This window comes from Peromyscus californicus, unplaced genomic scaffold (assembly GCF_007827085.1).
Source record: "Peromyscus californicus insignis strain IS unplaced genomic scaffold, ASM782708v3 Scaffold_8__1_contigs__length_139910024, whole genome shotgun sequence".
Classification (NCBI taxonomy): Eukaryota; Metazoa; Chordata; class Mammalia; order Rodentia; family Cricetidae; genus Peromyscus; species Peromyscus californicus.
In genome coordinates this window covers 100058219-100085564 of record NW_026294606.1, presented here as the reverse complement: position 1 = coordinate 100085564, position 27346 = coordinate 100058219, and the positions used below count along the sequence as shown (strand labels likewise).

The 27346-nt window shown below is 44.0% G+C and overlaps 1 protein-coding gene across 2 annotated transcripts; it reads right to left on the bottom strand.

Annotated features, from left to right (window-relative positions):
- Nucleotides 1–463: 463 nt before the first annotated feature.
- Ddx19a (DEAD-box helicase 19A) lies at nucleotides 464–27346 on the bottom strand. Of its 2 annotated transcripts, XM_052727623.1 has the most exons (12): nucleotides 27196–27346; nucleotides 23713–23761; nucleotides 20150–20200; nucleotides 18561–18696; nucleotides 9633–9725; nucleotides 5974–6076; nucleotides 5489–5603; nucleotides 4166–4343; nucleotides 3629–3866; nucleotides 2537–2699; nucleotides 1954–2145; nucleotides 464–1566 (listed from the first exon to the last, which is right to left on the bottom strand). In XM_052727623.1, the coding sequence occupies exons 1-12, from the start codon at nucleotides 27250–27252 to the stop codon at nucleotides 1505–1507; spliced, it is 1437 nt and encodes a 478-aa protein (XP_052583583.1). In that variant the 5' UTR covers nucleotides 27253–27346; the 3' UTR covers nucleotides 464–1504. The 2 variants fall into 2 exon arrangements, with proteins under 2 accessions (XP_052583583.1, XP_052583584.1); XM_052727624.1 differs by lacking the exons at nucleotides 20150–20200; nucleotides 23713–23761; nucleotides 27196–27346 and adding an exon at nucleotides 17415–17475 and having other exon boundaries at nucleotides 18561–18656.

Below are 27346 nucleotides of genomic sequence, written 5' to 3'. Positions count from 1 at the left end.
ATTGGAAAGATAATGAGTTTTTTTTATATTGCTGCAGTAACAAGTTGGTAAGAGCTTTTGGGGCAAGTTTAATTGGTGGTGAATTATGACTTTAAATGTTCCCACTCTGACCCAAGAATTCTATCTCCAGGTATGTAAGAGCAGTTCTCACCATGATCCAAGACAGGGCCTGAGCACTATGGCACTACAGGTAATGGAACATGCTAGAAATCCACCCTACCTACCACTGGGGAATGGTGAAATGTGTGCCAGGGTGGCCACACACTGGGAATGACAGCTACCTTCCAGAATGAAACAGATGTGTGTATATGTGCTGAAACCTCCAACAAAGCCTACAACTGAATCATCAGGTTACAAAGTAGTGTGAAGTGCTCACACTTCTGCAAGTGTGGAAGACAGAAGAGAGCCGTGGGACATGGTGAGCAACCCGGACGCTGCACTGCCTCTTGAGTAAACACGGAGCACCATTTTACACACTTTAATGAGCTCATATTAGTCTAGTAAGCAGAAAAATACAAATAACAAACCATGATTAGTAAAATGTTTCTCATAATTACTTCAAAATTTCTGAAAATGATGTGTTATCACCGTGATTTATCTAATATTATTCATACAATGTATGAAGTAACCCATAAGTCTGCTAATGGCATAACGAATAGTTTTTGTTTGGTCATAACTTCCTTTCTGAATCGCTGCTTGGCATGAAATCCCATGGATCAGAACCAAACAATGGAGCCAGGTACAGAACAGATGGAGTGAACAGGAGGAAAGACAGGCCCCCATCTTCAAAGGGGTCATCTGCCCGATACTCCAATCTCCCTTGTAAGTCTATGATTTTGCTGACTTCCATCTTGTCTGCCAATCTGAAGAATACAGCAGCAGCCAAGATGCTCACCAGGAGGGAGAGGAAAGGTGGCATGGGTGGGCGGGGCACCGGAGCTCTCCTGGCTCCACAAAAGGCATCTGAGCTACAGGCAGGGCTCTCCTGGCCTCTCCGAACCACCTTGTCCTCTGTCATTTACTCAAGGCTGGAGGTGGTCCAAACACATGAAGCCAGAGAGTGGGCAGCAAGTTCTGGGCACAAACATCACCAACAGCTACCATATTGCCATAAAAGAGAAAACTGGCTTTAGAAGGAGATAGAGCTGAGAACTCTTTTTTGAGACAAGGTGTCACTTTATAGCTCTGGCTGCCCTGGAACTCTGTAGATCAGGCTGGCCTTGAATTCACAGATACTCCTGCCTCTGCCTCTTAAGTGCTGGCTTTAAAGGTGTGTACCACCACACCTGGCTGGGACTATTTTCTAAAATGCAAAAATTTTCCTTGGAATTGCCCCATCATTTGCAAATTTTTGTCAAGTCCAAACGTAATTCTGAATGAGGTAGGTAGTCTCTACTCAGGCCTTGGTCTCTGAGGTGCCGCCTGTCCAGGCCTATGCCATGAAAGCACTGGGCTCCCAGGCAGGGACAGTGCTGAGGGTGGCGCCAGTCGCTGGTGAAGCTTCTCAGTTGGCTATCTTCTCGATCTCATCCAAATCATCTGTGTCCAATCTTTCTATCTTCTTATCTGAGGAAATAAAGATTGGAAGACCACCGTGGAAATGTAACAGAAGTCACCTAGAACAGCATGGCAGTCTGGGGAGGGCAGGCGCCCAGCTGTGGGACAGTGTGCTTCCTCTAGGCACAGGGCAGGCTTCCTGAGCCTGAGCAGCTGGCAACAGGGTCCTGGGCACTGATCCCAACTTCCCAGGGAAGTTGTCAGGTTCTCCTAGCTTGGTGCCAGGGCACTGATACTCCAGTCCCTGAGCCCTGAATGTGCAGGAGCTCTCCCTGACAGCATCCACGTGGAGACAGCAAGTACAGGGACAGAGCCTGCCTCAGGGACAAAGGAAACCTCCCCTCTCCCACATTCCCTCTGAAAAGGGTCCCAGGCACAGCCGACTCAGGGACTCACTAAAATGCTCCTGGATTCTGTTGAGGATGTTCATGCTGTGCTTGCTGTCAACCATGTTCACGGCCAGACCCCTCTTGCCAAAGCGGCCCGTGCGTCCGATGCGGTGCAGGTAGGTCTCGTTGTCTGGGTTCCCGTCCTTGTCCACGGGAAGGTCAAAATTGATGACCACAGACACTTGTTCAACATCAATACCTGCACAGAGGGGTTGGAGGGAGGCAGGTAGGAGACAAGGGGGGCACCGTCAGCCACACACACCCACTTCACTGGAGACATGGCTTGGGCAGGTCCCACTGGGCTGTGGGCACTAAAGAGGACATCTACAGGACTGTAGCCTAGGCAGAAGAACAGAACTCTGCCAGCAGTCAGAAAGCGAGTATCTAGAACCCTGAGTTTCTTCCCACCAAGGCAGGACTGCTGGCTTCTTCCAAGTGATTCTTACTGCCCAAGGAGAGACTGATTCTCTCCTACAAAGAAATGTCCCTAAAACCCTCCCACCTCCGTGAGACCACGGCTACAAGCACTTTTCTTGCTGACAGGGCCTGGGACCCTCGCCTGGTGAATGGGGCGGCCATCCTCTGCTCACCACGGGCACACACGTTGGTGGTCACCAGGACCTTCTCTTTGCCTTCTCGGAAGCGCTCAATCACAGCCGCCCTCTGTTCCACCATCATCTCTCCACTCAGCAGAGCCACCTGGTGGCCCTCTTTGGAGAGCTCTGCTGCCAGCCAGCCAGCTGTTTTGCGGGTCTGAGGGGAAAAAAAACACAGGAAAACACACACACACACACAACTGTTTAAGAAATATTAGTGCCTAAAAAAAAAAAAAAAAAAAAGGGCGGTGGTGGCGCACGCCTTTAATCCCAGCACTCGGGAGGCAGAGCCAGGCGGATCTCTGTGAGTTCGAGGCCAGCCTGGGCTACCAAGTGAGTTCCAGGAGAGGCGCAAAGCTACACAGAGAAACCCTGTCTCGAAAAACCAAAAAAAAAAAAAAAAAGAAATATTAGTGCCTAAAGAGACTATTGTGGATCTAGAAGACTCTATCTGACACTTACTAGGCAAACATTAAATGTGCTGAACAAAACTGCCAACCTGACAGTACAATAGCAAGCAAAATTGTCACTTGGGAAACAATTTTACAATGTTCCTACTAAGCCGAGTGGAGGTGGTGTGCCTTTAATCCCAGCACTCTGGAGGCAGAGGCAGCGGATCTCTGAGTTCGAGGCCAGCCTGGTCTACAGAGTGAGATGCAGGACAACCAGGGCTACACAGAGAAACCCTGTCTTGAAAAACCAAACCAAAGCAACAAACTAAACTAAACTAAAATCACAGTAAAAAGTCTTATACTAACAGAAGATGACATGTCTTATTCTTTTGCTTCCTAACAATATTTTCAAGTGCTTCTTCCTGTGACAATTTAATCAATTTGTTAAATTTCTTAAATCATTAGCAGCCTTCTTTTAGATTTTTCCAATAACATATCCCCTACAAATATATACTGTTGCGGGAATGCTGTGTTAAGCTATGTAACTCCTAGAACATGGCCACTAAAGAAACCACCCTCTCTATCTCCACAAGCCAGTTCCTTGCTCCACAGAATTTGAACCTCTTGTGCAAAGGAAGTGGGGCTGAATGACGGAGGACCAGTGCACCCCTGCAGGCCTGCAGCAGCTACTCACATGGCAGAAGATCATGGCTTGGGCGATGGTGATGGCCCCATACAGGTTGCACAGGGCCTGGAACTTCTCCTCTCTGTTATTGCAAACGACATAATACTGTTTGATGGTGTCCAAAGTCTCCTCTTCACGCTTAAGTTTGATGATGTTGGGGTCTGGGACCACCTTCTGGGCAAACTTCCACACTGAGTCTTCAAAGGTGGCAGAGAAGAGCAGCATCTGGCAGTTTCTGGGCAGCATCCTGCAAGTGGAGACCCAGGCACTTTGAGCGACTCCAAGGTTTTTGCCAGAAGGCACACAAGCCCAGCCTCCGCAGCCTGGATGGGCTGCAGCCCCAGCAGGCTGAGTGGGATACAGAGCATCCTGGGAGGGAGGAGCAGACCAAGAGTGGCGCTGGACTGAGTGAGGGTCCCGGGTCTCAGCATGATGACAGCCGTTGTGGAAATGGCCCATCACACAAATGCTGCTGCACAGAGCAGAGCAAAGAACCCAAAGATGCAAGAGGAGACTTTGGAAGTTCCTCCTGGCTCCAGTTCCTACCTCTGGATGCGGATGCTCTGGTCTTGGTGGCCCTGAGTTGCTATCATCACGTCAGCCTCGTCCAGAACAAACACCTTGATCTTCTTGGGGTCAATGAACTTCAGCTTGGAGCACCAGTCCAGGACGGTCCCGGGGGTGCCAATGACAATTTGCTCACTGACCTTCTGACCTCTGTCCACTGTGGAAAAGACATGTTCTCTTCAGGTATTCCAAAGGAAAGCCAGCTCTGGAAATAAAAGCCTTATATATCCTCTCAGACTGTCAGAACCAATCAACTCCAGATTTCACAACACATGTGGGGACCGGTAAGATGGCTCAGGGTGTAAAGGCCCCGTCAGGCCTGAACTTTGTTCAATCCTGGGAACTACCTGGTGGAAGGGAAGAGCTGACTCACACAGGTTATCCTCTGACCTAAACACACACAGTGCCTACCATATCCCACCGCATAAATAAAACACACCTGAGGGTCAGTCTTGCTTTCTGCAACTGTACAGTTGAACAACCTGTACAGTGCATTGTGGACATAAAACGTGGAAGTTTCTTTCTACTTTCGCTTAAAAACATTGAAAACAGTTTCTGGGTTTTTTTTGTTTATTTGTTTGTTTATTTGTTTTGAGACAGGGTTTCTCTGTGTAGTTTTCGTGCCTATCCTAGATCTTGCTCTGGAGACCAGGCTGGCCTTGAACCCACAGAGACCCGCTTGGCTTTGCCTCCCTAGTGCTGGGATTAAAGGGAAAAACATTTTTTATTAGTTTGGGAGGGGTGCAGTGTTTTGCATGCCCGGTGCCTTCAAAGGCCAGAAGGGGGCTCCAGTTTCAGGGGATCTGAAGTTACAGACAGTTGTTAGCTGCCCATGTGGGTCCTAGGAATTGAACCTAGGTCCTCTGAAAGAACACCTCTGAGCCATCTCTCCAGCCCTCTCCTAAATGTAGTATCATGTAGCTCTTCTTTAACATGATTTATCATTCACTTTCCCATGTAGTTCAATTCCTTCCTCCTAAACTGGTAGCTCTGAGTCAAGGATCCTGGCACAGACTTTGTTCTGCTTTCTGGCCTACAGACAGTCTACTTGTGTAGCGAGTTCCCCTCAAGACAAATCTCTAGCTTAAAACACACACACACACACACACACACACACACACACACACACACGCACTCTGAAACTTCAGCTAGCTCAAGTTGAAACTTATATAACTGTTTATAAAGTTACTAATGCGAGTACAATAACATTCCATTTTGAGAGATTAGTCTTGTCAGGCATGCATGGTAGCCCAGGCTTACAAATTCCAAGGTCTCTGTTTAGGTCTCATCCCTTATACTCACATTTATTGCCTCGAACAGCATAAGCTAGCTTCAATTCTGGATGAAATTTGCCCATCTGCTCAATCACTTTTCCTGTTTGAAGTGCCAGCTCATATGTTGGGGACAGGCACAAACACTGGCAGAGAAATCATAGATGAGTTTAGGAATGGACAACAGGCCTCAGCCCACAAGCATACTGATGTTATTTCCTCTTGAAATAGTGCAGGGGACCTTCTTATCAAGCACGCCCACCTCTCATCTGCAGAACGAATGCCTCAGTAAAGAACCCTGCCCTAGCAGGACCCCTACTTTGGTATTGGTAGAGGCCTTAAGAAACAGTGGTTAAAGTTGCTGTCTCCAAAAGTATTCTTCCTTGTTAAGGCTTCAGCACTAACCTGCTTTGCAGGAGCCAATGACTAAGGTGGGAACGTTAGTCATACCTCATCAGACGGCACTACTCTGTCTCAGGGCAGACCAGTCAGAGTCCCCAGGCTTCTAACGCTTACCTGAGGATATCTGTCTGACGGTTCCACTCTGCTGAGCATAGCTAAGACAAAGGCGGCTGTTTTCCCAGTACCAGACTGAGACTGGGCGATTAGGTTCTGCGGGCTGCATTGACAAAGAACAGAAATAATTTAATATTGGAGCAAGGTATGGTCATCCATGCTTTTAATCCCAGCATTTAGGAGTCAGAAACAGGCAGATTACTCAGTGTAAGTTGCTACATAGTGAAACCCTGTCTCAAAAAAGAAAAAAGTTAATATTGGTTAAACATAATCAAACACCCAGGGCTAGAGAGATGGCTCAGCGGTTAAGAGCACTGGCTGTTCTTCCAGAGGTCCTGAGTTCAATTCATAACAACTACATAGTGGCTCACAACCCTCTATAATGAGATCTGGTGCCCTCTTCTGGCCTGCTGGCATATATGCAGGCAGAACACTGTATACATATTAAATAAATCTTTAAAAAAAAAAAGAAAGAAAAAGAAAAGAATCAAACAGCAACAACAACGAAACCTCCCCCCACATAAAAAAAACCCAAACATCAAGACTCCACTCTGGAGTGTCCTAGTTTTATGCCCCAAATGTCCCAGGGAGATCAAGAATGCAGGGTAAGATCTGGGCCACAAAAGTCCCAGTGATGTTTTCTGCTGAGCTACATAACTTGCCCCCAAATTTCAGCTTTCTGAACGCTCTCTTCTCATCCTACAGATAACTTGAGACACTGACTCAGGGGGCACATTTTCCTTTCTTCTTTCATGGTCGTAGTACGTAGCCCAGGAGGTTAGCCTCAAACTCAAACTTGTGCACACTGAGTCCATAATTAGCTGTAATGGGTATTTTAGAAGGATCCTTTACAATCTATCTCACCTCACCCAATACCATGGTGTTTTGTTATTAAAAAAAAAAAGTTGGAGCTAAAAAAGTTCATCCAAAATATAATATCATTTGTCTAGGCTTTAAAAATATCCAAGCTACCCTTCAGAACCTTAGATAACTATACACATAATAAAAGTACAAAGACTCCTGAGGAGATAATAATCAATCTCAGGATGGCATTTGCTTCAGAGAGGGTAGGCAAGGGATGGGAAGGGGGGGTTTATAGAAGGTTCCATATGCAACTGGACAAATGTTATATTCTAAAGCTAGAGAAACATTACTGGTATCTTTCTGTATACTTTTTATTGCAGAGCTCAAAAATTCCAAAGTAGTATTTTAGTTATATACATGGTTGTGAACCACAATGTGGTTGCTGGGAATTGAACCTGAATCCTCTGGAATAGCAGCAAATGGTCTTAACTGCTAAGTCATCTCTCCAGACCCTCAAAATAATTTTTGAACCAAATTTGTTTTTGAAGAAGCAGATATTAAACCTATGTCATCAAGAATGCCAAGCAAGGGCCAGGAGTGTTAAGACACACCTTTAACCCCCACACCTGGCAGGATGAGGTAGGCAGGATGAGGTAGGCAGATCTCTACGAGCTTTAGGTCAGCCTGGTCTACACAGCCAGCTCCAGGTAGGCCAAGACCACATAGTGAAACCTAGCTCCCGCCCCCCAAAAAAAGGAATGAAGAAACAAAAAGAATGTCAAGTAATCACTCTACCACTGAGGTACATCCTAAACTCCAAAGTAAATTTTCAAATATTATTTCTGGATTTATTTATTCATTTATTTAATTTTGAGACAATATCTCACTGTAGTCCAGTCTGGACTTGAACTTGAAATCCCCCTACATCTGCCTCCCAAAGGCTAGAATTACAGGTGTGATCCACCATATACTAGGCTCCAAAATAATATCTAAAACATAAGAAAAAAAAATTTTTTTGGTTTTTTCGAGACAGGTTTTCTCCGTGTAGTTTTGGTGCCTATCCTTGATCTCACTTTGTAGACCAGGCTGGCCCCGAACTCACAGAGATCCGCCTGGCTCTGCCTCCTCTACCCCCAGTGCTGGGATTAAAGGCGTGCGCCACCACCCTCCTGACTTAGAAATTTTTTTTCCGGAGCTGAGGACTGAACCCAGGGCCTTGCGCTTGCTAGGCAAGCACTCTACCACTGGGCTAAATCCCCAACCCCAGAATAGAAATTTTTTAAATATAAAATTTTATAAGGGTCTAGAACAGTGGCTCTCAACCTGTGAGTTGAGAGTCCTTTGGAGGTTGAACAGCGCTTTCATAGGGGTCGCCTAAGATCACTGTAAAACACAGATATTTACATTACCATTCATAACAGGAGCAAAATTAGTTAAGCAGCAGCAACCAAGCCGGGCGGTGGTGGCGCACACCTTTAATCCCAGCACTCAGGAGGCAGAGGCAGGCCTGGTCTACAGAGCTAGTCCAGGACAGGCTCCAAAGCTACAGAGAAACCCTGTCTTGAAAAACAAAAAAAACAAACAAACAAAAAAAAAGAAGCAGCAACAAAAATAATTTTACGGTTGGAGAGGTCACACACGAGGAATTGTATTAAAGGGTCACAGCATTAGGAAGGTGCAAACCACTGGTCTAAAATGAAACACTATTTATTCTTACTGCTAAATGGAAACAGTAAGAACTGTGTCCACAGAGATGTAGAGCACTTCCTGCTCTTCCACAGGACCCAAGTTCAGTTCCCAGCATCTGTGTAGGGTAGGGTTCACAACCATGTGTAACTCCAGATCCTAGAGATCCAATGCCCACTTCTAGACTGTGGGCATCTTCATTTGCACATGCACATACCCACACACAGACACATACACATCTATATACATAATTATAAATAAATCTTTTATAAAAAAAGGATTTACTATTTTTATATTCAGTGCATTGGTGTCTTGCCTACATGTATGAGGGTGTCAGATCTCCTGGAACTGGAGTTACAGACAGCTGTAAGCAGCCATGTGGGTGCGAGGGATTGAACCCTGGTCCTCTGAAAGAATAACCAATACTTATAACCACTGAGCCATCTCTCCAGCCCCTAAAAATAAATCTTTTTTTTTTTGTTTTTTTGTTTTTTCGAGACAGGGTTTCTCTGTGGCTGACCTCGAATTCACAGCGATCTGCCTGGCTCTGCCTCCCGAGTGCTGAGATTAAAAGCGTGTGCCACCACCGACTGGCTAATAAATTCTAAAAAAAAAAAAAAAAATATATATATATATATATATTTTTTTTTTTTTTTTTTGGTTTTTCGAGACAGGGTTTCTCTGTGTAGCTTTGCGCCTTTCCTGGGACTCACTTGGTAGCCCAGGCTGGCCTCGAACTCACAGAGATCCGCCTGGCTCTGCCTCCCGAGTGCTGGGATTAAAGGCGTGTGCCACCACCGCCCGGCTTAAAAAATATATATTTATATAAAAAAAGAAATGTGAGCTAAGTGGCTCACCACTTTAATCCTAGTATTTGGGAGGCTGAGGGAGGTAGATCTCCTGAGTTCATTGTAAGCCTGGTCTACAGAGTGAGCTCAGGGATACACAGAGAAACCCTGTATTGAAAAAAAAAACAAAAAAAAACAAGAAAATACTCCATCCCCACCCACAAAAAGAAATGTGTTCAAATCCATGTGATTCTCTCTGCACTCCAAAAGATTTTTCCTGAAAAAGCAGGTTTTCCCAGACAGCCTGTTTTGTGCCCAGCAACAATAAAAGCCATTCACAAAACAGTTTAACTATGAAGGAACAGCTGGGTCTGTACTCACGGTTCAGCAAGCATCATGGGCAATGCATTCTCCTGGATCTTGGATGGTCGATTGAAGCCCATGGCATAGACTCCTTGGAGAAGCTGTGGTTTCCTAGGAGGAAAGGTAGATACAGATGAGATGGGTTTCTAGCAATTAAAATGTTTTTAGAGGCTTATCATCTTACCCTAGATTTAATAAGACATGATGTGTCCTATCTCAACCAAACTATTATTCTAAAATCTGTTTATCTATTCTCTATATATACGTGTATGTGTGTGTCAAGGCTATCTTTAATCATTCTGATCATCTGCCCCTCCCCCCACCCCCTTTTCAGACAGGGTTTCTCTATGTAGCCTTAACTGTCCTAAAACTCACTTTATAGACCAGGCTGGCCTCAAACTCAGATCTGCCTGCCTTTGCCTCCCAAGTGCTGGGATTAAAGGCATGTGCCACCACCGCCTGGCTCTTGCTTCATTTTTTAAGAGCTATTTTTATTTCTTGGAAACAAGGTCTGTCTATGTAGCCCTGGAAGTCCTGGAGCTCACTATAGTCCATCCTGACTGATCTCTTGAGTGTATTACCAGTTATGCAGTACCAGGGCCTTGTGCATGCTAGGCAAGTGAAGTGGCTATCCCCTCTTATAACATGACTGAATCTAACAGGCCAGTTGTGGTTTTTTGTTTTTTTTCCCAGGGTCAGTTTGCTAAGACCTCTGCTCCACATTACCCCACCATTCTATGTTGACACATGTCTGGCTTCAATCAGACAGAAGTATGTCCGGTCTGGTAGCCATCAGGGTCCTACCTGGTCACAAGCAGGAACTTTTCTTGCAATTTTTCAGTCAAACAGACCTCTGACACTACAACCACAGTTGCTGACCAGATGTCATGAGCCAATCATAAAATGATTCCTGTACCAGTAAGGGCCTACACCTAATTACACTTAACCACAGCTGGAATTTACCTAATCCTGCTTAAAAGGAGTCTGTGAGCTTCTCTCAGGGTGGCCATTTGCCACTTGGTCAGATGGTTTGACCCCAGTATGCTGGAATTTTTTTATTAAATGCTCTTACTGATTGCATACATGACTGGTGGTCTTTTATGGTCTTCTATATTGCTATTAGGGTGGTCTCTCAAACCCTAATAGCAAGCACTCTACAGAGTGAACTACACTGCCATCCTGAAATTTCAGTTATTTCTTGGTTTAGATGCTAAAATTGAGCCCTAATTTTGTGTGTCCAGCTGGGCAAAAACACAGGGCAACCAAAAGGAAGAACAGTGATTAATCTAGTTTCTATTTGTTGACATGGTAACCAGGTAAGTGTTGTTGTTTAGACAGATGTAGTGATTATGTCTAGTCAAAAATCAAAACTAGGAGAGGTGCCGTGTATGTGGTAGCTCATGCCTTTATCACAACACTTGGTAGACTAAGGCAAGAGGACTGCTGAGAATACAAGGCCAACCTGGGCTACTGTGCAGTAGTCTCAAAAAACAAGACTAGAAAAGCACCAACTTCTAAATTTTTTGTTTGTTTTTTTGTCTCCACCCCTAGAGTGCTGAGATTACAGGCCTGCATCACTACTTCTGATTTATGCTGGGGATCGTACCCAGGGCTCCACGCATGCACTCTACCAACTGAGCTGCAATCCCAGTCCTGGCAACAATTTCTTAAGCAACTACATAACAAGTATCAATTAATATTACGTTTATATTGTATTTACAATAAGCTCTCTACTACCTCAACATTCAAAAAATATTTAACAAAAACCACACAACACTCATTTTAAATTTTTATTCATTTGTTATTACTGTGTGTATGTGCATGACACATCTGTGAGTGATGCTCTCACCAGCCATGGCCCATGCACATGTGGAGATTACAGGATAACTTTCAGGAGTTGGTTCTCTCCTTCTACCATGATTCTGGAGACTGCACAGCAATGTCTTTAATCCACTGAGCCATCTTGACGGCCCAGGAGGATTTTTGCTTGTGTTTTTTTGTTGTTGTTTTTCGAGACAGGGTTTATCCATGTAACAGCCCTGGCTGTCCTGGAACTCACTGAAGACTAGGCTGGCCTCGAACTCAGAAAGATCCGCCTGCCTCTGCCTTCCAAGTGCTGGGATTAAAAGTGTGTGCCACCATCACCCGGCTATTGCTTGTTTTTTTTAAAGGAAAGAGTTCACGCCGGGTGGTGGTGGCGGCGGCGGCACAAGCCTTTAATCCCAGCACTCGGGAGGCAGAGGCAGGCGGATCTCTGTGAGTTCGAGGCCAGCCTGGGCTACCAAGTGAGTTCCAGGAAAGGCGCGAAGATACACAGAGAAACCCTGTCTCGAAAGACCTAGAGTTCACAAAACGCAGGCTGGCCTTGAACTCACTATGTTGCTGAGGGTAGCCTTGAATTCCTGATCATTTTACCTCCACCTCTGTCTTGAGGGTTGGGATCATAGCACACCCCACTTTGCTCAGCTCTTCACAGAAAAGCTAATAGCTAGGCATGGTGTCTCACACCTATAATCCCAACACTCAGAAAGCTGAGGTAAAAGGACTGTCTCAAGTTGCACACTATCCTGGCTACACAGTGACTTCCAGGTCTGCCTAAGCTACTGAGTGAGACTGTATCTTAAAAAAGGAAGGGGGTACGGGAAGGACTAGCAAGATGGCTCAGTGAGTAAAGGTACCTGCTTCAAGCCTGATGACCTGAGTTTGATCTGTCAGACGGGATCCACATGGTGGAAAGGGGAAACTGACTCCCACACGCTATCCTCTAACCTCCGTATATGCACACACACACAGAAGTGCAATAAAAACTTAAAAGACAAAGGGGCTGGAGAGATGGCTCAGCAGATAGATAAGAGCACTAGCTGTTCTTCCAAAAGACCTTGGTTAGATTCTCAGCTCATAACTCCAGTTCTATGGGATCTGATGGCCCTCTTCTGGCCTCTAAGGGCACCAGGCATACAAAAATATGTAGACAAAACACCCACACACATAAAAAGAAAAATTCTGTATTTTAAATAAAAATGTTAAAGAAAAAAAAAAAAGCCAGACAGTGGTGGCACTCCATTTAATGCCAACATTCAGGAGGCAGAGGCAGGCAGATCTCTGAGTTCTAGGCCAGCCTGGTCTACAGAGTGAGATCCAGGACAGCCAGAACTACACAGAGAGACCCTGTCTTGAAAAACAAAACAAAATAAAAAGTCAAACCAAATTAAGAAGTTGTCCATCTTCTCTACCTCTAAAAGACAAACTCTTCTGGCACATGTAGGTTCTCAGACATAGCAAACAACAAAACCCTTTAGTATTCTCTATTTGGTAGTAAAGGCAGCCTCTTAACTTGCTTGTCCAAAAAAAGTTACTACTTAATTGGGATTCACCAACAGGTTCCACTGACTCATAAGCTTTCTTTGTTTTTTGTTTTTTTTTGCCTTTCAAATCTTTAAGTATAAAATAATCCAAGCTGGGCATGGTGACACATGTCTGTGACCCTAGTGTCTGGAACGGGGGGCAGGGTGCTGGATTCTTAGTTTGCTGGCCAGCCAGTCTAGCCAACAAGTAAGCTATGAGGAGTTCAGTGAGAGGCCCTTTCCAAAAATAAGACGAGAAATGGTAAGAGCATGGTCCCCAACATCACTCTCTGGCCTCCAAGTGTGTGCAAATGCATTCCCATGCACAGGTACACAAACAAAAGTCCCCTCCCCCACAAAGAATGAGAAAACCCCAAACAAACAACCCAAGTACCCTAGGCAATCTAGGTTCCATCCAGTTACCTTCCAACAAATAAACAAGAGAAAACCTGCCAAAGAGGACAACTCAAGTTCCAAGCGGTAGCTCAGATCTTATAAGAGCAGCACTTGGCTGGCCAACACAGGAGGATCTCTGCAAGTTCTAGGCTAGCCATGTGTCTACACAGTTAGATTCTTTCAAAAATCAAACAGCAATCCATCAGGATCTGAACTGAGAGTGCAAGTCTTCCAAATGAAAGGAATATGAAACTCTGAGCTCAGAACTCACTCAACTACTGAGACAACTGGCTCACACCTGTAATCCTCGCACTTAGGAGGCTGAGACAGAAGCATCGCTGAGTCCTAGACTAACCTACACTACCTAGTGAGTCCTAGCTACTTTAGGCTATGTAGTGAGACCTCTAAAAAAAAAGCAAGGGGGCTGGAGAGATGGCTCAGTGATTAAAACACTGGCTGCTCTTCCAGAGGACCTGAGTTCTGTTCCCAGCAACCACATGGTGACTGACAATCATCTATTACTATAGTCCCAAGAGGTCTAATGCCTTCTTTTGACCTACACCTGCACCAGGCAAACAAATGGTGCACACACATACATGCAGGCAAAAGAACTCATGCATAAAATAAAATACCTAAATTTAAAAAACTGGTTTGTTTTTGGTTTGTTTTATTTTGTTTTTTGTTTTTTGCTGGACGGTTGTGGCGCACACCTTTAATCCCAGCACTTGCAGAGGCAGGCGGATCTGTAGTCAGAAGTTTTCCTAAGTCCCACCCGGCCCTGTGTGGTCCAGACAAATCTCTCCCACCCTCGTCCCGCAGCCTATAAAAAAAAAAAGCCACATAAAGATGGAAATCACACAGAGAGTCTGGATTATATTGTCTTTGGGATTTTTTTTTTCTTTTTTTTTTTTTTTTGGTTTTTCGAGACAGGGTTTCTCTGTGTAGCTTTGCGCCTGTCCTGGAACTCACTTGGTAGCCCAGGCTGGCCTCGAACTCACAGAGATCCGCCTGGCTCTGCCTCCCGAGTGCTGGGATTAAAGGCGTGCGCCACCACCGCCCGGCTGTCTTTGGGATTTTTAACTGCAGAAAGACATTTGATTATAAAGGCTGTTAAGTTAAGCCTATATTTTTTTTCTTTTTTTTGGGGGGGGGGGGTCTTTTTGACACAGGGTCTCTCCTGTGTAGTTTTGGTGCCTGTCCTGGATTTCGCTCTGTAGACCAGGCTGGCCTCAAACTCACAGAGATCCACCTGGCTCTGCCTCCCGAGTGCTGGGATTAAAGGCCTGCGACACCACCACTTGACAATATATATAGTTTAAAGGTATCTTGACTTCAAAGTTTGTGTCTACGGATATGTTGCTTTGGAAAAGAGGTTCTGCTTTTGTTTCCACAGAAGATGAGAACCTGTAGATTGTTTCCAGGGTAATATGGTTTGATCAACCAAGACCCCCTGAGAGGTCTCCAGATGATCCAACATCCAAAGCAGTTTCAAAGCAACTGGCTCAGAGAACATTGAGTATCACAGACTACTCCATTCAGGAATTGACCATAATTCTTAATTTTCTCAGGATGCAGTGCCCTCAATCTGCAGGAAGCAGCCTAGACTACTATGCCCAAATTCCCAAAAAATGGTTTATGGATGTTTGTCTTTGTTTAGATTGTTGTTTGCAAACTGTTATTGGTCATAGTCAATCTCTTTCTTAAAGAAGAAAGGGGGATATGATATAGAAATGTAGGATATAGATATGACTGAATGAAAGGGTAGATTACTGAATTTACTTTTAAAGAAAAACAATTTTTTTGAAATGTTTTACAATGCTATGGATTTTAGTTTGTTGATACAAATTTAAAGTTAATTTTGTTATACCATAATATATTTCTACTCTTGTTTAAGGTATTATGTTTATGCAACTCATTTAAAATTGTAATGTATAATTAAGAAATAGATTAATAATTAGTCATCTATGATAATCACACTTATAATCATGTTAGTTTTCTAGGTATACATAGATACAGTTCAGTTAGGTAGGTAATCTTCAAACACTTCAAAGACCTATAGAATATGGCATTTAAAATGTTTTAAAAACTTCGACTTTCTGGACAGCGAGACACATCTGCTCCTGGCAGCACTTTTACTTCAAAGAGAAAGATGAACATTGAAGACACACTATATGGAGTTTATCTTCTTCTTAGCAAAAATAGCCATTTGGGCAAGAAACTGCTCTTGTGTGGACTGCTGATAATATGTTATGTAAACTGGACATGCAGGACCCATAGAAAGGTGACCACTGAACTTTGCAAGGCAAAATGGTTCTTCAAGTTCCTGCTTCGCATAGGAGACTGACAAATATTCTATAGGACACACTGAGAACCAACTAAAAAACTCTAGGCCTGTTGGCTGAAGATGGATGCCCCAATGTTGCAGAGGAACTTAGGTGACTGTCCAGGCAGCCAGCTGTTTCTGTCATTCTAGATTTTTGTAAGTTGCTTACAATGCATTTCCTGTTTACTTAGGTAATATTGTATCCTTCTGGGGTCCTTGATGTAGTTGAAGACTAGATAGTTATAACTGTAATTTTTCTTAGTTATAATAAAAGATAAATTAGATATGAAACTTTAGACTCACAAATATAGGATAAAATATTTTCTTTAATTTTGCCAAATACAAATATACTAGATATTGTAACTGTAATTCTTGCTTGATAACTGTTTGTTACATATAATTTTACTAGAGTAAAGCTAAAACCTTCCTTTTTGATTAGGTAGAAAAGGGGAAGTGCTGTGGGATATCTTTCTGTATGCTGGGAATATGTATTGTTCCCATTGGTTAATAAATGGACTGCTTTGGCCTATGGCAAGGCAGCTTACAGGCAGGTGGGAAGTCCAGGACAGGGACAGGAAAAGGAGAGGCATAGGCAGTAAGGAGAAGACAGCTGCCGCCAGGAAAAGCACGATGTGAAAGTACTGGTAAGCCACGATCACATGGCAACTTATAGATTCATAGAAATGGGTTAAGTTAATGGAGCTAGCTAGCAAGAAGCCCAAGCCATTAGGCCATACAGTTTGTAAGTAATATAAGCTTCTGTGTGTTTACTTGTCCAAGAGGCTGTGGGATGGGCAGGAAACAGGAAAATTTCTGACTACACGGATCTCTGAGTTTGAGGCCAGTCTGGTCTACAGAATGAGTTCTAGAACAGACAGGACTACACAAAGAAACCTGTTTCAAAAAGCTCCCCCCCCCCCGCCCCTCAAAAAAAAAGAAAGAAAGAAAGAAAAGAAAAGAAAAAGCAGGAACAGATGACAGATTGGTGAATAAATGAATAAAACCTTTGAGAAAGGAATACTTCCAAGTCTAATTCCCTGGTGGAGTGCTTACCTGGCATGCATGGAACAGATCCAGAATCGAATAAACCAGGCCTGGTGGCACATGCCTGTAAGCCCACCATAAGGTGGGTAGGGGTAGGACATCAGAAGTTTAAGGTCATCCTCAGTCAAAGGGAGTTTGAAGTCAGCATGTGCTGTATGAAACTCTTATCTCCAAAAAGGTTGTCTTATAATAATAAAAAGTGATTGTGATAAGACAGTCAGTTGGCAATGTGCCTGCCACACAAGCATGAGGGTCTGGGTTTAGATGTGTAGCACCCACGAAAAGCCCAGGGGGAGGGTTACATGAATGTAATCTCAGTGCTAGTGGGGGGTGGAGACAGGAGGATCCCCAGGATGCCTAGCAGAATGAATATCCTCCAGGTTAAGGGAGAAATCTGTTTCTCTCTCACACACAGTATTTGCCAAGAGCTCCGTCCATTTGGCATTTTCAAGTAGTCAGTGCAGTAGTGTTGACTAGACAGTGCTGTATAGCTCAGTCTCATGTCAAATAATTAAAAACAGAAAAACCCTCTGAGAGCTATTAAGCACACTTTATCATTACGTGGTTCCTTCCCTCAAAGCCTGGCCTATCACAGGTTTCGCTGAATTCTAGGTACCAGGAATCCAGGCTCTTCAGAGACTTTCTAAAAGCAGACTATTGTCTGTAAACCCTGTAGTCTTCCAAAGGGCTTACCTAATAAGACATGTTCCTGACATCCAGAAATCACCTGTCAGCCAATATTTTATTCAAAGTTCTAAGAATATAAAAGAAAAAAAAAAAAAAAGACTTTCAGCTATGATGAATAAACCTGTAGCATTTCAGTCTCTACTAAGAAAATTATGTGCTTTGGTACACACCTATAGTCCTAGTTACCCATGAGGCTCAGGTGTCCAAAGCTTGCAAGGGCAACACAGTGAGATCTCACATGCACGCTGTAACCCAGGCAGATCCTGAACTTCTGAATCTCTTACTTCAAAGCAGCTAGATCATGGGCCTGCATCACTACCAGGCTACTCTGAGATTTAGTATCCAAAAAGATATACTAGAAGAAAAAGGGTAGCCAAAAAAAGAGTGTAGAAGACCATCGCTCTAGACTTTTCAATAGTTTCATCTGTCCCAGGTTGGCCTCAAACTTGCTGTATGGTTTAGAATGACCCTGAGTTTTTGATCCTCTTGCTTGTACAATCTCCCAAACGCTGAGATTACAAGTGTGTCATTTAATGCCTGCTTTGTGCAGTACTAGGGATCAAACAGAGGACCTCATATTTGCTAAGCAGGTACTCATTTGATCACAACCTTCAACCCTCCCACACTAATTTCTGCATCATGTAGATTATTTGTTTCTTTGTGGGTTTTTTTCAAGACAGGGTTTTTCTGTGTAGCCCTGGCCATCCTAGAACTTACTCTGTAGACCAGGCTGGCCTTGAACTCAGAGATCCACCTGCCTCTGCATCCCAAGTGCTGGGATTAAAGGCACGAGCCACAATCATCCAGCAAATCATGTAGATTACTACCTACTCAAAGATGTAAATATAATTTAAAAACAACAACTTTTTTTTAAAGCCAAAGTTAAAGTCCAGAGACTGTAGCCCTGGCTGTCCTGGAACTTACTCTGAAGACCAGGCCTGCCTCTTCTTCCCAAAGGCGTGTACCACCACTGCCAGCTTTTAGTTGTTGCTGTCGTTTTTGAGACAGGCTCTCTACATAGTTCTGGCTAGACTAAACTCACAGAGATCCACCTGCCTCTGCCTACTGAGTGCTGGGATTAAAGGTGTGTGCCCAGTTCAGAGATTTTTCATTGGGACTGGGCAAGAGCTGTTTGAAGCAATGAATACTCACAGGCGAAGCTCTTCGAAAGACTTCACCGAGTAGAGAGGGGAGGTTGGGTCCCTCTGCAGGACTTCTACTTGGTTGGTGTTATCCACAAGATTGCTTCTGATCAGCTTGTTGAGTAAAGACTGAGCAGCTCTGTCCTCTGTCAGGAAGAAAGCAGATTTTCTTCATCTACGAGGCAAGGCCTGCCCTTGAGAAAATACTCTCCCCATCTCTGCATCAGACCTTGACAAGCACTCACAGCTGGAGAAAAGCCCAATCCACTCCCTTCCCATTTTTAATTTACTGGAGATGCTGTCTCACATGAACTCACAGCATCCTTCTGTCACAGAGCCCTGAGTTCTGAGAGTCCTGTCCTTGCAATGAATTTTTTTATTTTAAACCTCATTTGCCTTAGTCTCCCAAATAGCTGAGACCACAAGCATGTGATGCTTCTTAATCACCCTATCATCTATAGTAACACCCCTTTGTTTATTTTTCCCCAGAGCTGGGGATAAAACTCAGGGTCCAGCACATACAAGTGTTCTGCCCTTGAGGTACATGTCCAGGCTGAGACACACCCTTTGTGCGTTTTTTTTTTTTTTTTGTGTGTGTGTGTGTAATGTGTGTGTTCATATAAGTACAAAGGCATGCATGAATGTGCACGTGAGTGTGGAGGTCAGAGACTGAGATCATGCACCCTCCTCAACTGCTTCGTCACCTTCCTTTTTGAAATGGAGTCGTCTCTCAATGAGCCTGGAACTTAGCCAATGTTTCAGACCGGCTGGCCAGAAAGCCCAGCACCCCTGCTGCCACGCCACCTCCGCCACCTCCGCCACCAGCGCTAGGCGGACAGATGCAAGCTACGGCTCCTGTTTTTCATGTGGTACAAACTGGGGGTAACTCAGGTCACGATTTCATGGCAGGGAGGAGTACTTTACTGAACAAGCCATCTTCCCAGATCTGATATACCACACCACCGTTGAAGACATTTTCTTTGGCTTCAAGGAAAACACACTCTTGTAGTGGAATATCAGTTTAAGATGGGTTACATTTGTTTATGCTGTGGAACATTTGTTTAATGATGCAAACACGTGTTGCATTCTTTTATGTTGCATTTGTTTTAACTCTATGAACCTGTGTTACTTTGCCTGTCTAAAACACCTGGTTGGTCTAATAAAGAGCTGAATGGCCAACAGACAGGCAGAAGAGGGATAGGTGGGGCTGCCAGGCAGACAGAATATACAGAAAGAGAAGAAGAGAAGAGGGGGGAGCAGGAAAAGGAGGAGAAAAAGATGCTAGGGGCCAGCCACCCAGCCACACACAGAATAAGAAGGAAAGAAAAGATATACAGAAACAGAAAGGTAAAAGCCTAGAGGCAAAAGGTAGAAGGGATAATTTAAGAAAAGCTGGTGAGAAATAAGCCAAGCAAGGCCTGGTATTCATAAGAAATAATAAGTCTCCGTGTGATTATTTGGGAGCTAGAGAGTAAAATCATCTCATTACACCTGCTTTTGGTTTCTCCCTCACTTCCCTGGTCTTGTAACCCAAGAGTGCAGGTGGGTAAGCCCTGGCCCCACCAGGTCTCTCGGAAGAGGACTTCAAAGAATGGTTACCTTTCTCTTCCTCTTCAGTCTTCTCTGCGGTGGTGCCGGTTTTGATAACACCTACACAAGAAAAGAGTTGTCATCAGAAAGGCAAACACTAAACCCACCAACAGGTTGGAACAACGTAAACACTAACACTAAAGTAAACCAATGTAAAGAACTGGCATTTTTTTTTTTTTTTATGTTTAATGGATTTAATGTTTACAAATCATGTGAGAGCATAAAAAAACTAAAATTTGAACTTAAATCACAAAAATACTTGGTTTCTGACTTAGTTATCCTAAAAAACAGCAAAGCACTACATAGCAAATTCTATCCCTATTTTTTACCTATAAAACTAGAAAAACTCAAAGTCTGATCAAACATTTTGTAATGAGACTGTAGGGAAACAGACACTTTTAGGCTCTGTCAATAGAAATATAAAATTGTAGAATACTTTCAGAGAGCCTTGTACGATGGTGAATATCTATAATCCCAGGACTGGGGAAGCAGAAGCAAGCTCTCCCACGAATTTGAGCCTTGCCTGGTCGATATAAAAATTCTACATCAGTTAAGGCTGTACCAAAACACTAAAAACTAAAACAATCGTACAGAGGGTCCTTTATGTTTTGTTTTTGAGACAGGGTCTCATATAGTCCAGGCTGGCCTGGAGTTTGCTATGTAGCAAGGAATGATTCTCAACTTCTGATCCTCCTGCTTCTACTTCCAAGTATTTAGATTACAAAGACACAAGAGCATGCCTGATTTATATAGTATTAAGGATTGGATCCAGGTTCCTGCATGCTATCTAGCAGCCTACCACCTTAGCTATATCCTCACCCCTACTTTGGAAATATCTGTAAGCCAGGCAATGGTGGCACACCACTTTAATATCAGCATTTGAGAGGCAGAGGCAGAGGCAGGTGATCTCTGTGAGTTCAAGGCCAGCTTGGTCTACAAAGTGAGTTTCAGGACAGTCAGGACTGTTACACAGAGAAATGCAAAAAGAAAGAAAAATTGTAAAAACTGTGAATGATCAGGTAAAGGTATTTGCTGCCAAACCTGCTGACCTGAGTTCAATCGCCAAGTCACACCTGGCAGACACAACCAACTTCAAGTTGTCCTCTGACCTCCAAATGTGCACCATGACACACGTCACTCACACATACAGCATAATAAAATTTCTTAAAGACTTAATTTCCTTGTAATTATATAATGTCTATGCACATGAGTGCAGGTGTCCTTAGAGGCCAGAGAAGGGAGGAGTTATAGGATGCTGTGGGCCACCTGATGAGGGTGCTGAGACTTGGGTTCTGCAAGAGTAGTGAGAACTCTTAACCACTCTCCATCACACCACAATTTTTTCTTTTTTCAAATGCTTATACTCTTTTTTTTTAAAGATTTATTTATTTATTTTGTATACAGCATGTATGACCAGAAGAGGGCACCAGATCTCATTACAGATGGTTGTGAGCCACCATGTGGTTGCTGGGAGTTGAACTCAGGACCTCTGGAAGAGCAGTCAGTGCTCTTAACCTCTGAGCCATCTCTCCAGCCCCAAATGCTTATACTCTTGACCTAGCAAATTTATTCAGGGTAAATTATTGTAGAAACACATTGCACAATATAAAGTACTTAGGCTCATGGTTATTCTAAGACATGCTGTTTATAATAATATCAAATTGAGACAAACCCTAGATGACTGATTAATGACATATCAACATTGTGCAATGCTGTGCAGGTCAATATGGAGAGCATGCAAAGAAATATTGTTACATGAAACACAAAACCAAGTATACTTTGTATTATCTTGAAACCTCTCAGAGGTAGGGCGTGATGTGGAGAGAAACCGGAGAACAGAGACAATGAAAATATCAATCCCTATTTGTATTTTGCGTTTTATAAAGAAACTCTGGAATAATATTAAAAATTCAATGCCAGGCCCAATCTATACACAATCTATAATCCTGGCACTTGAAAGGCTGAGGCAGGAGGAATGTTAAGAATTCAAGTCCAGGCTCAGCTACACAGCAAGACCCTGCCACCAAAAATAAATAAATAAATAAATAAATAAACAACGAATAGACCTAAACAACTAAGCAAAATGAAACTAAAGTAAAATGTCACTAACAGTAGTTACTTCTGTTACAGATTTAACTGGGTACTCCTAAAATTCACTTATCCTGCCTAATCCCCAGTACCCCAGGAGGGAACCTTATCTGAAAATGGGGTTAAGTGTGCCCAACTCCAGTATTACTGGACCCATATAAAAGAGGGAACCTTGGACTGAGGAGTGTCGGAGCACTTGCCTCAAATGTTTAAGACTCTGCATTTGATCCCCAGCATTTCCAATCAACTAGTCAATTAATCAATAAAGAAAGGAATGCTATTTAGAAGCATACCATGTGAGATCTGGTAAAATCATTAAAACCCAAGGAACACCAAAAACTGCCAGCAAAGGCCTGGAATAAGGTCTTTCTAGAAGCTCAAAAATGACCAACTTTGCTGACACTTTGATCTTTGAATTCTAATCTCCTGAGCTTTGAACAATAAGCTACTGTGGGTTGGTTTCTGTTTGTTCTATTTTTTGAGACAGGGTCTCATTTTGTAGCTCTGGCTGGCCTCTAACTCAGAAATCCACCTGTGTCTGCCTCTTCTGGGAGAAAAGGCTTCCCCACTGTACGTGGCAGCTGTCATGGTTTAAATACCCACCTTTGAGGTGCTTTGTTAGAGGAGCCCCAGCAGACGAACACAGGGGGCGAGGGACAACACTGAGCACTGTGGAATGGAGGCCTTGTGCCTTTTCATACTTTCTGAGTTGATTTTTTTCATTTGTTTCTGAGACAGAGTATTGCTGTGTAGTCCTGGGGCAGGTCAGGAGTGGTCTAAAAAACTTCAATAATCATCCTGACCACTGGAATCACAGAGAGGAGCTACAACGCCTGGCTTGAAACTAGTCATGTTTCAAAATATTTAAACATGAAGTAAATAGGAAAACAATCTGATAGTGACTTGTGTGTGTGTGTGTGTGTGTGTGTGTGTGTGTGTGTGTGTGTGTGTTTGAGACAGGGTTTCTCTGTGTTAGTCCTGGCTGTCCTGGAACTCACTCTATAGAGCAGGCTGGCCTCAAACTCAGAGATCCACCTGCCTCTGCCCCCCAAGTGCTGGGATTAAAGATATGCACCACTAACCACCCAGCTGTGACTTTTTTTTTTTTTTTTTTTTTGGTTTTTCGAGACAGGGTTTCTCTGTGTAGCTTTGGTGCCTGTCCTGGATCTTGCTCTGTAGACCAGGCTGGCCTCGAACTCACAGAGATCCACCTGGCTCTGCCTCCTGAGTGCTGGGATTAAAGGCATGTCACCATCACCACCTGGCCCCAGCTGTGACTTTTATTTATAAGGCATCAGAAGCTAGAAATATCTGTAAAACGTTCCCGCTTCAGAAATGTACCCTAATTCCTACTTTGGGCTCCATTCCAGGGCTGACATCTGTCGAGTGGCTCCAGGACAGTTCCACTGCTCACTGCAGCTGTGAGCTGTGGAACACGCACAGGTGTAACTTTGGTACCTAGTCTGTAGTTACCAGTGACTCACCATTGGTGTCTGCTTTGACCTTTTCTTCTTTGATCTGCAAACTGCTCATCTGAGTAAGAATAAAAGGAAATGGTAAGCAAAAGACCCAACCAAGGAAGGCAGTGGGGCTGCCTGGGGAGCTAGTTTGTTCTACTCAATACACAAGTGCTAAAAACCTGGGCAAAGACATTTCATGTTTCCTCAGCAGCAAAAAAGGGAGGGAGGGGCTGGAGAGATGGCTCAGAGGTTAAGAGCACTGGCTGCTCTTCCAGAGGTCCTGAGTTCAATTCCCAGCAACCACATGGTGGCTCACAACCATCTGTAATGAGATCTGGCACCCTCTTCTGGCCTGCAGGCATATATGCAAACATAATACTGTATACATAAAAATAAACAAACCTTTAAAATAAATAATAAATAAATAGAAAGAAGAGGTGGGCATGGGTTAAACGTAATTGTATAAGGAGAGCGGGGGGAAGCTTCAAACATTTGCTTTCTTCTAACTTACACTCTTTCTAGAACGTCTCCAAGTTTTTGTTTGTTGGGTTTAGGTGATGCTAGGGTAAACCCAGGACACAGAACTTGTGTCCTTAATGGCAGATGTGCTACCACTCAGCCATGCCCCAACCTCTCTAACCCCATTAACAGCAAATAAATTACAGTCCTCTAGCCTATCAACCACCTGCATGATAAGTAACTTGTTTAAAATGTATTAAAATAAACTGGGGGCAGGGAAACAGGCCTTTATCTAGCACTTGGGGGATGGAGGCAGAAAGAGCCGAAGTTGAAGATCATGAGTTAGAAGCCAGCTTGTGCTACATGAGACTTGCCTCAAAAAAAAAAAAAAAAAAAAAATCGGGCTGGAGAGATGGCTCAGTGGTTAAGAGCACCAACTGCTCTTCCAGAGGTCCTGAGTTCAATTCCCAGCAACCACATGGTGGCTCACAACCATCTGTAATGAGCTCTGGTGCCCTCTTCTGGCCTGCAGGGATACATGCAAGCAGAATACTGTATACATAATAAATAAATAAATCTTTAAAAAAAAAAAAACAATGCCCCATTTAAAAAAACAAAACAAAACAAAAAAACTATTACAATCCTCTGGAAGAGCAGTCAGTGCTTTTAACCGCTGAGCCATCCCTCCAGCCCCTCACAAACATTTCTTATGTTCTAAAAACTGCTAAGAGTGTAACTTGACGATGGTAAGATGGTTAATCTTGACTATCAACTTGATGGTCCTTAGAATCCACAGAAGACACACCCCTGAGAAGTTTACCTGCGGCAGTAGGCCTACACAGAGTGTGGGCAGCACTATCCCTGCATTAGGGTCCAGGACTGAATGGGAAGGTGAGGAAGCAGCAGCAACAGCCACACTCATCTCTCCCTTCCTTCCCTGAGGACCCCTGTGGCTCCCAGCACCATGCCTCCCCCATAATGGACCATGTGTCCTTCTTAAGCTGGGAGCTGTTGTTCCTGTCCCGCTTTGTCACAGCCAAGAGAAAAGCAGCTAATGCAGTGTGTTATAAAAATGTTTCCAGGGCCTAGGTCCACCCCCAGACCCTAAATCAATGTCATGTGTTTCCAGGGCCTAGGTCCGCCCCCAGATCTTAATCAATGTCATGTGTTTCCAGGGCCTAGGTCCACCCCCAGACCCTAAATCAATGTCATGAGTTGCTGGTTTTTTGAGACACAGTCTCAATGTGGTAACACACAGCTTTCTCAGAAGGGCTAGACCAAGGATGTCAAAAGCAAGAATTTGTCAGCACTTACTCAACTGCATTCAAGCAAAGAACTGCTGGTGGACAAGTACACCTGTCTTGAGAGTGAACAGTAACCACCAATGGGAAGGCCAGCCAATCAACTGCCCACAGTCCTTTGTTCTGGATTCACCTTGGCACACAACCTCTGATGATTAATCTTGCCTCTCTGGACAGGAAATGCACACAGGTCTATGTGGTAGACCGTGTATGTATGTTGGGGTGGTGGTGGTGGTGGGGGGGCATATCTCTAGATTTACATCAGCCTTCAGAGAAGCAGAATGGTTAGGTTAAATATCAAGGATGTTCAAGTGGTATTGGTGACATTCATATCATAACGAAATTAAGGACATACTTTGTTTTTACCCCTGCAGTAGGGGGTGTCCAACCTAGGGCCTTGTTCCGGCTAGGCAAGTATGACTTACAAAACTAAGTCCCCAGCTTTGGCTAGTACATTTTAAAAACATACAAAGGTGGGTATGGTGGTACCCTCCTGTAATTCCAGTTAAGACAGGAGGATTACTGGAGTCAATGGATTTGAGCCACACTGGACATCAGAGTGAGATCCCCTTCTCAAACATATATAATTAAATTGAAAACAGTTCCCAGTCAATATCTTTTAGGGATAATCTCATATTAAACATTAGATTTGAAATTTCAGACTGGAACTCTTAGAGTGGGTAACTGCATGTCATCAAGCCTGATGAACTGAATCCATCCCTGGGACCCACACTGTAGGATGAGAACCTACCCTCACAAGCTGTCTTCTGGCCTCCACACACACAAATACAATTAATGGTTAAAAAAATAAACACAGGAGCTACAGTGATGGCTCAGTGGTTAAGAGAGCTTGCTGCTCTTGCAGAGGTCCAGGGTTTGGTTCCCAGCCCCCACCGAGAGGCTCACGTTAGTTTCTTATCTCCAGTTCCCGGGGACCCACCACCGTCTTCTAATGTATGTAAGCACAAAAGTGACCCACAGATACATGTAAAACAAACATAAGTAGACATTAAAAGAAAATATTTGAGGCCAACCCGAACTGAACAGTGATCTGCAGGCCATCTGGTCTGTGTCAATAACAAAGGCAGCAAGCCTGTAACTCCAACACTTAGGAAGCAGAAAGATAGCAGGAGTTCTTAAGGCTAGCCTCAGCTACATACACAGCAAGTCAGAAGCCAACCCGGACTAAATGAAACCCTGTCTCCTCGAACACACCATCACACCATCACCACAAAAAAAAAAAAAAAAACTAAGAAGTAAAACTAAAGGTCACTAAAATATTAACAAAACAGTTTGTATTTGTAGCCATGAGAAGCATTAAAGCAAAGCAAAGCAAAACAAACAAACAAACAAACAAAAAAACCCGTTATTCTGGAGAGCTACAAACTGCCAACCACATTAAGCATGAACGTAGGAACTGTTAGGTGAAAAGCAGCATAAACGCACTCAAAAACTGTCCCTTAACAAGGAAAAAGAGAATTTTATGTTGCCATGTTATAAAAGGTCAAGAGAAAGAGCCAGTTTGGGACATCGCACACATAGTGAGGACAGAGTCACCACGGGAAAAACTTTTCAGTCCAAACTCGGATAAAGAAGCTCGCTGCGGGTTTTCTCCGCTGCAAATCAATCAGCACAGAGCGACTGGCCGGCGCAAACAGCAGCGGCGCGCGGGCCAACCCGACTCAGGTCCCCGGGCGTGCTGGAAAGAGCGTCCGCCTCAGCCCCCCGTCCCCGCCAGGCCACTGACCGACTTGACAGCGGCTTCCTGCTCGTCCACCGCCAGCGCCCAGGAGTCGGTGGCCATGGTCCCCGAGGCGAGCACGACCTGCAGGGAGGCGCTGCACGCCGCCAACACCAGCGCTGAGCCCCAGAACGCGCCAAGCGCCACTCAGGCGGAG

Coding starts and splice junctions, on each gene's coding strand:
- Ddx19a (XM_052727623.1), bottom strand. CDS start 27,252: ATGGCCACCGACTCCTGGGCGCTGGCGGTGGACGAGCAGGAAGCCGCT. Junction 18,697..20,149: donor GACTGAAGAGGAAGAGAAAG/GTAACCATTCTT, acceptor TCTTCCTGACAG/AGGACAGAGCTGCTCAGTCT. Junction 6,077..9,632: donor CCCATGATGCTTGCTGAACC/GTGAGTACAGAC, acceptor TTGTCAATGCAG/CCCGCAGAACCTAATCGCCC.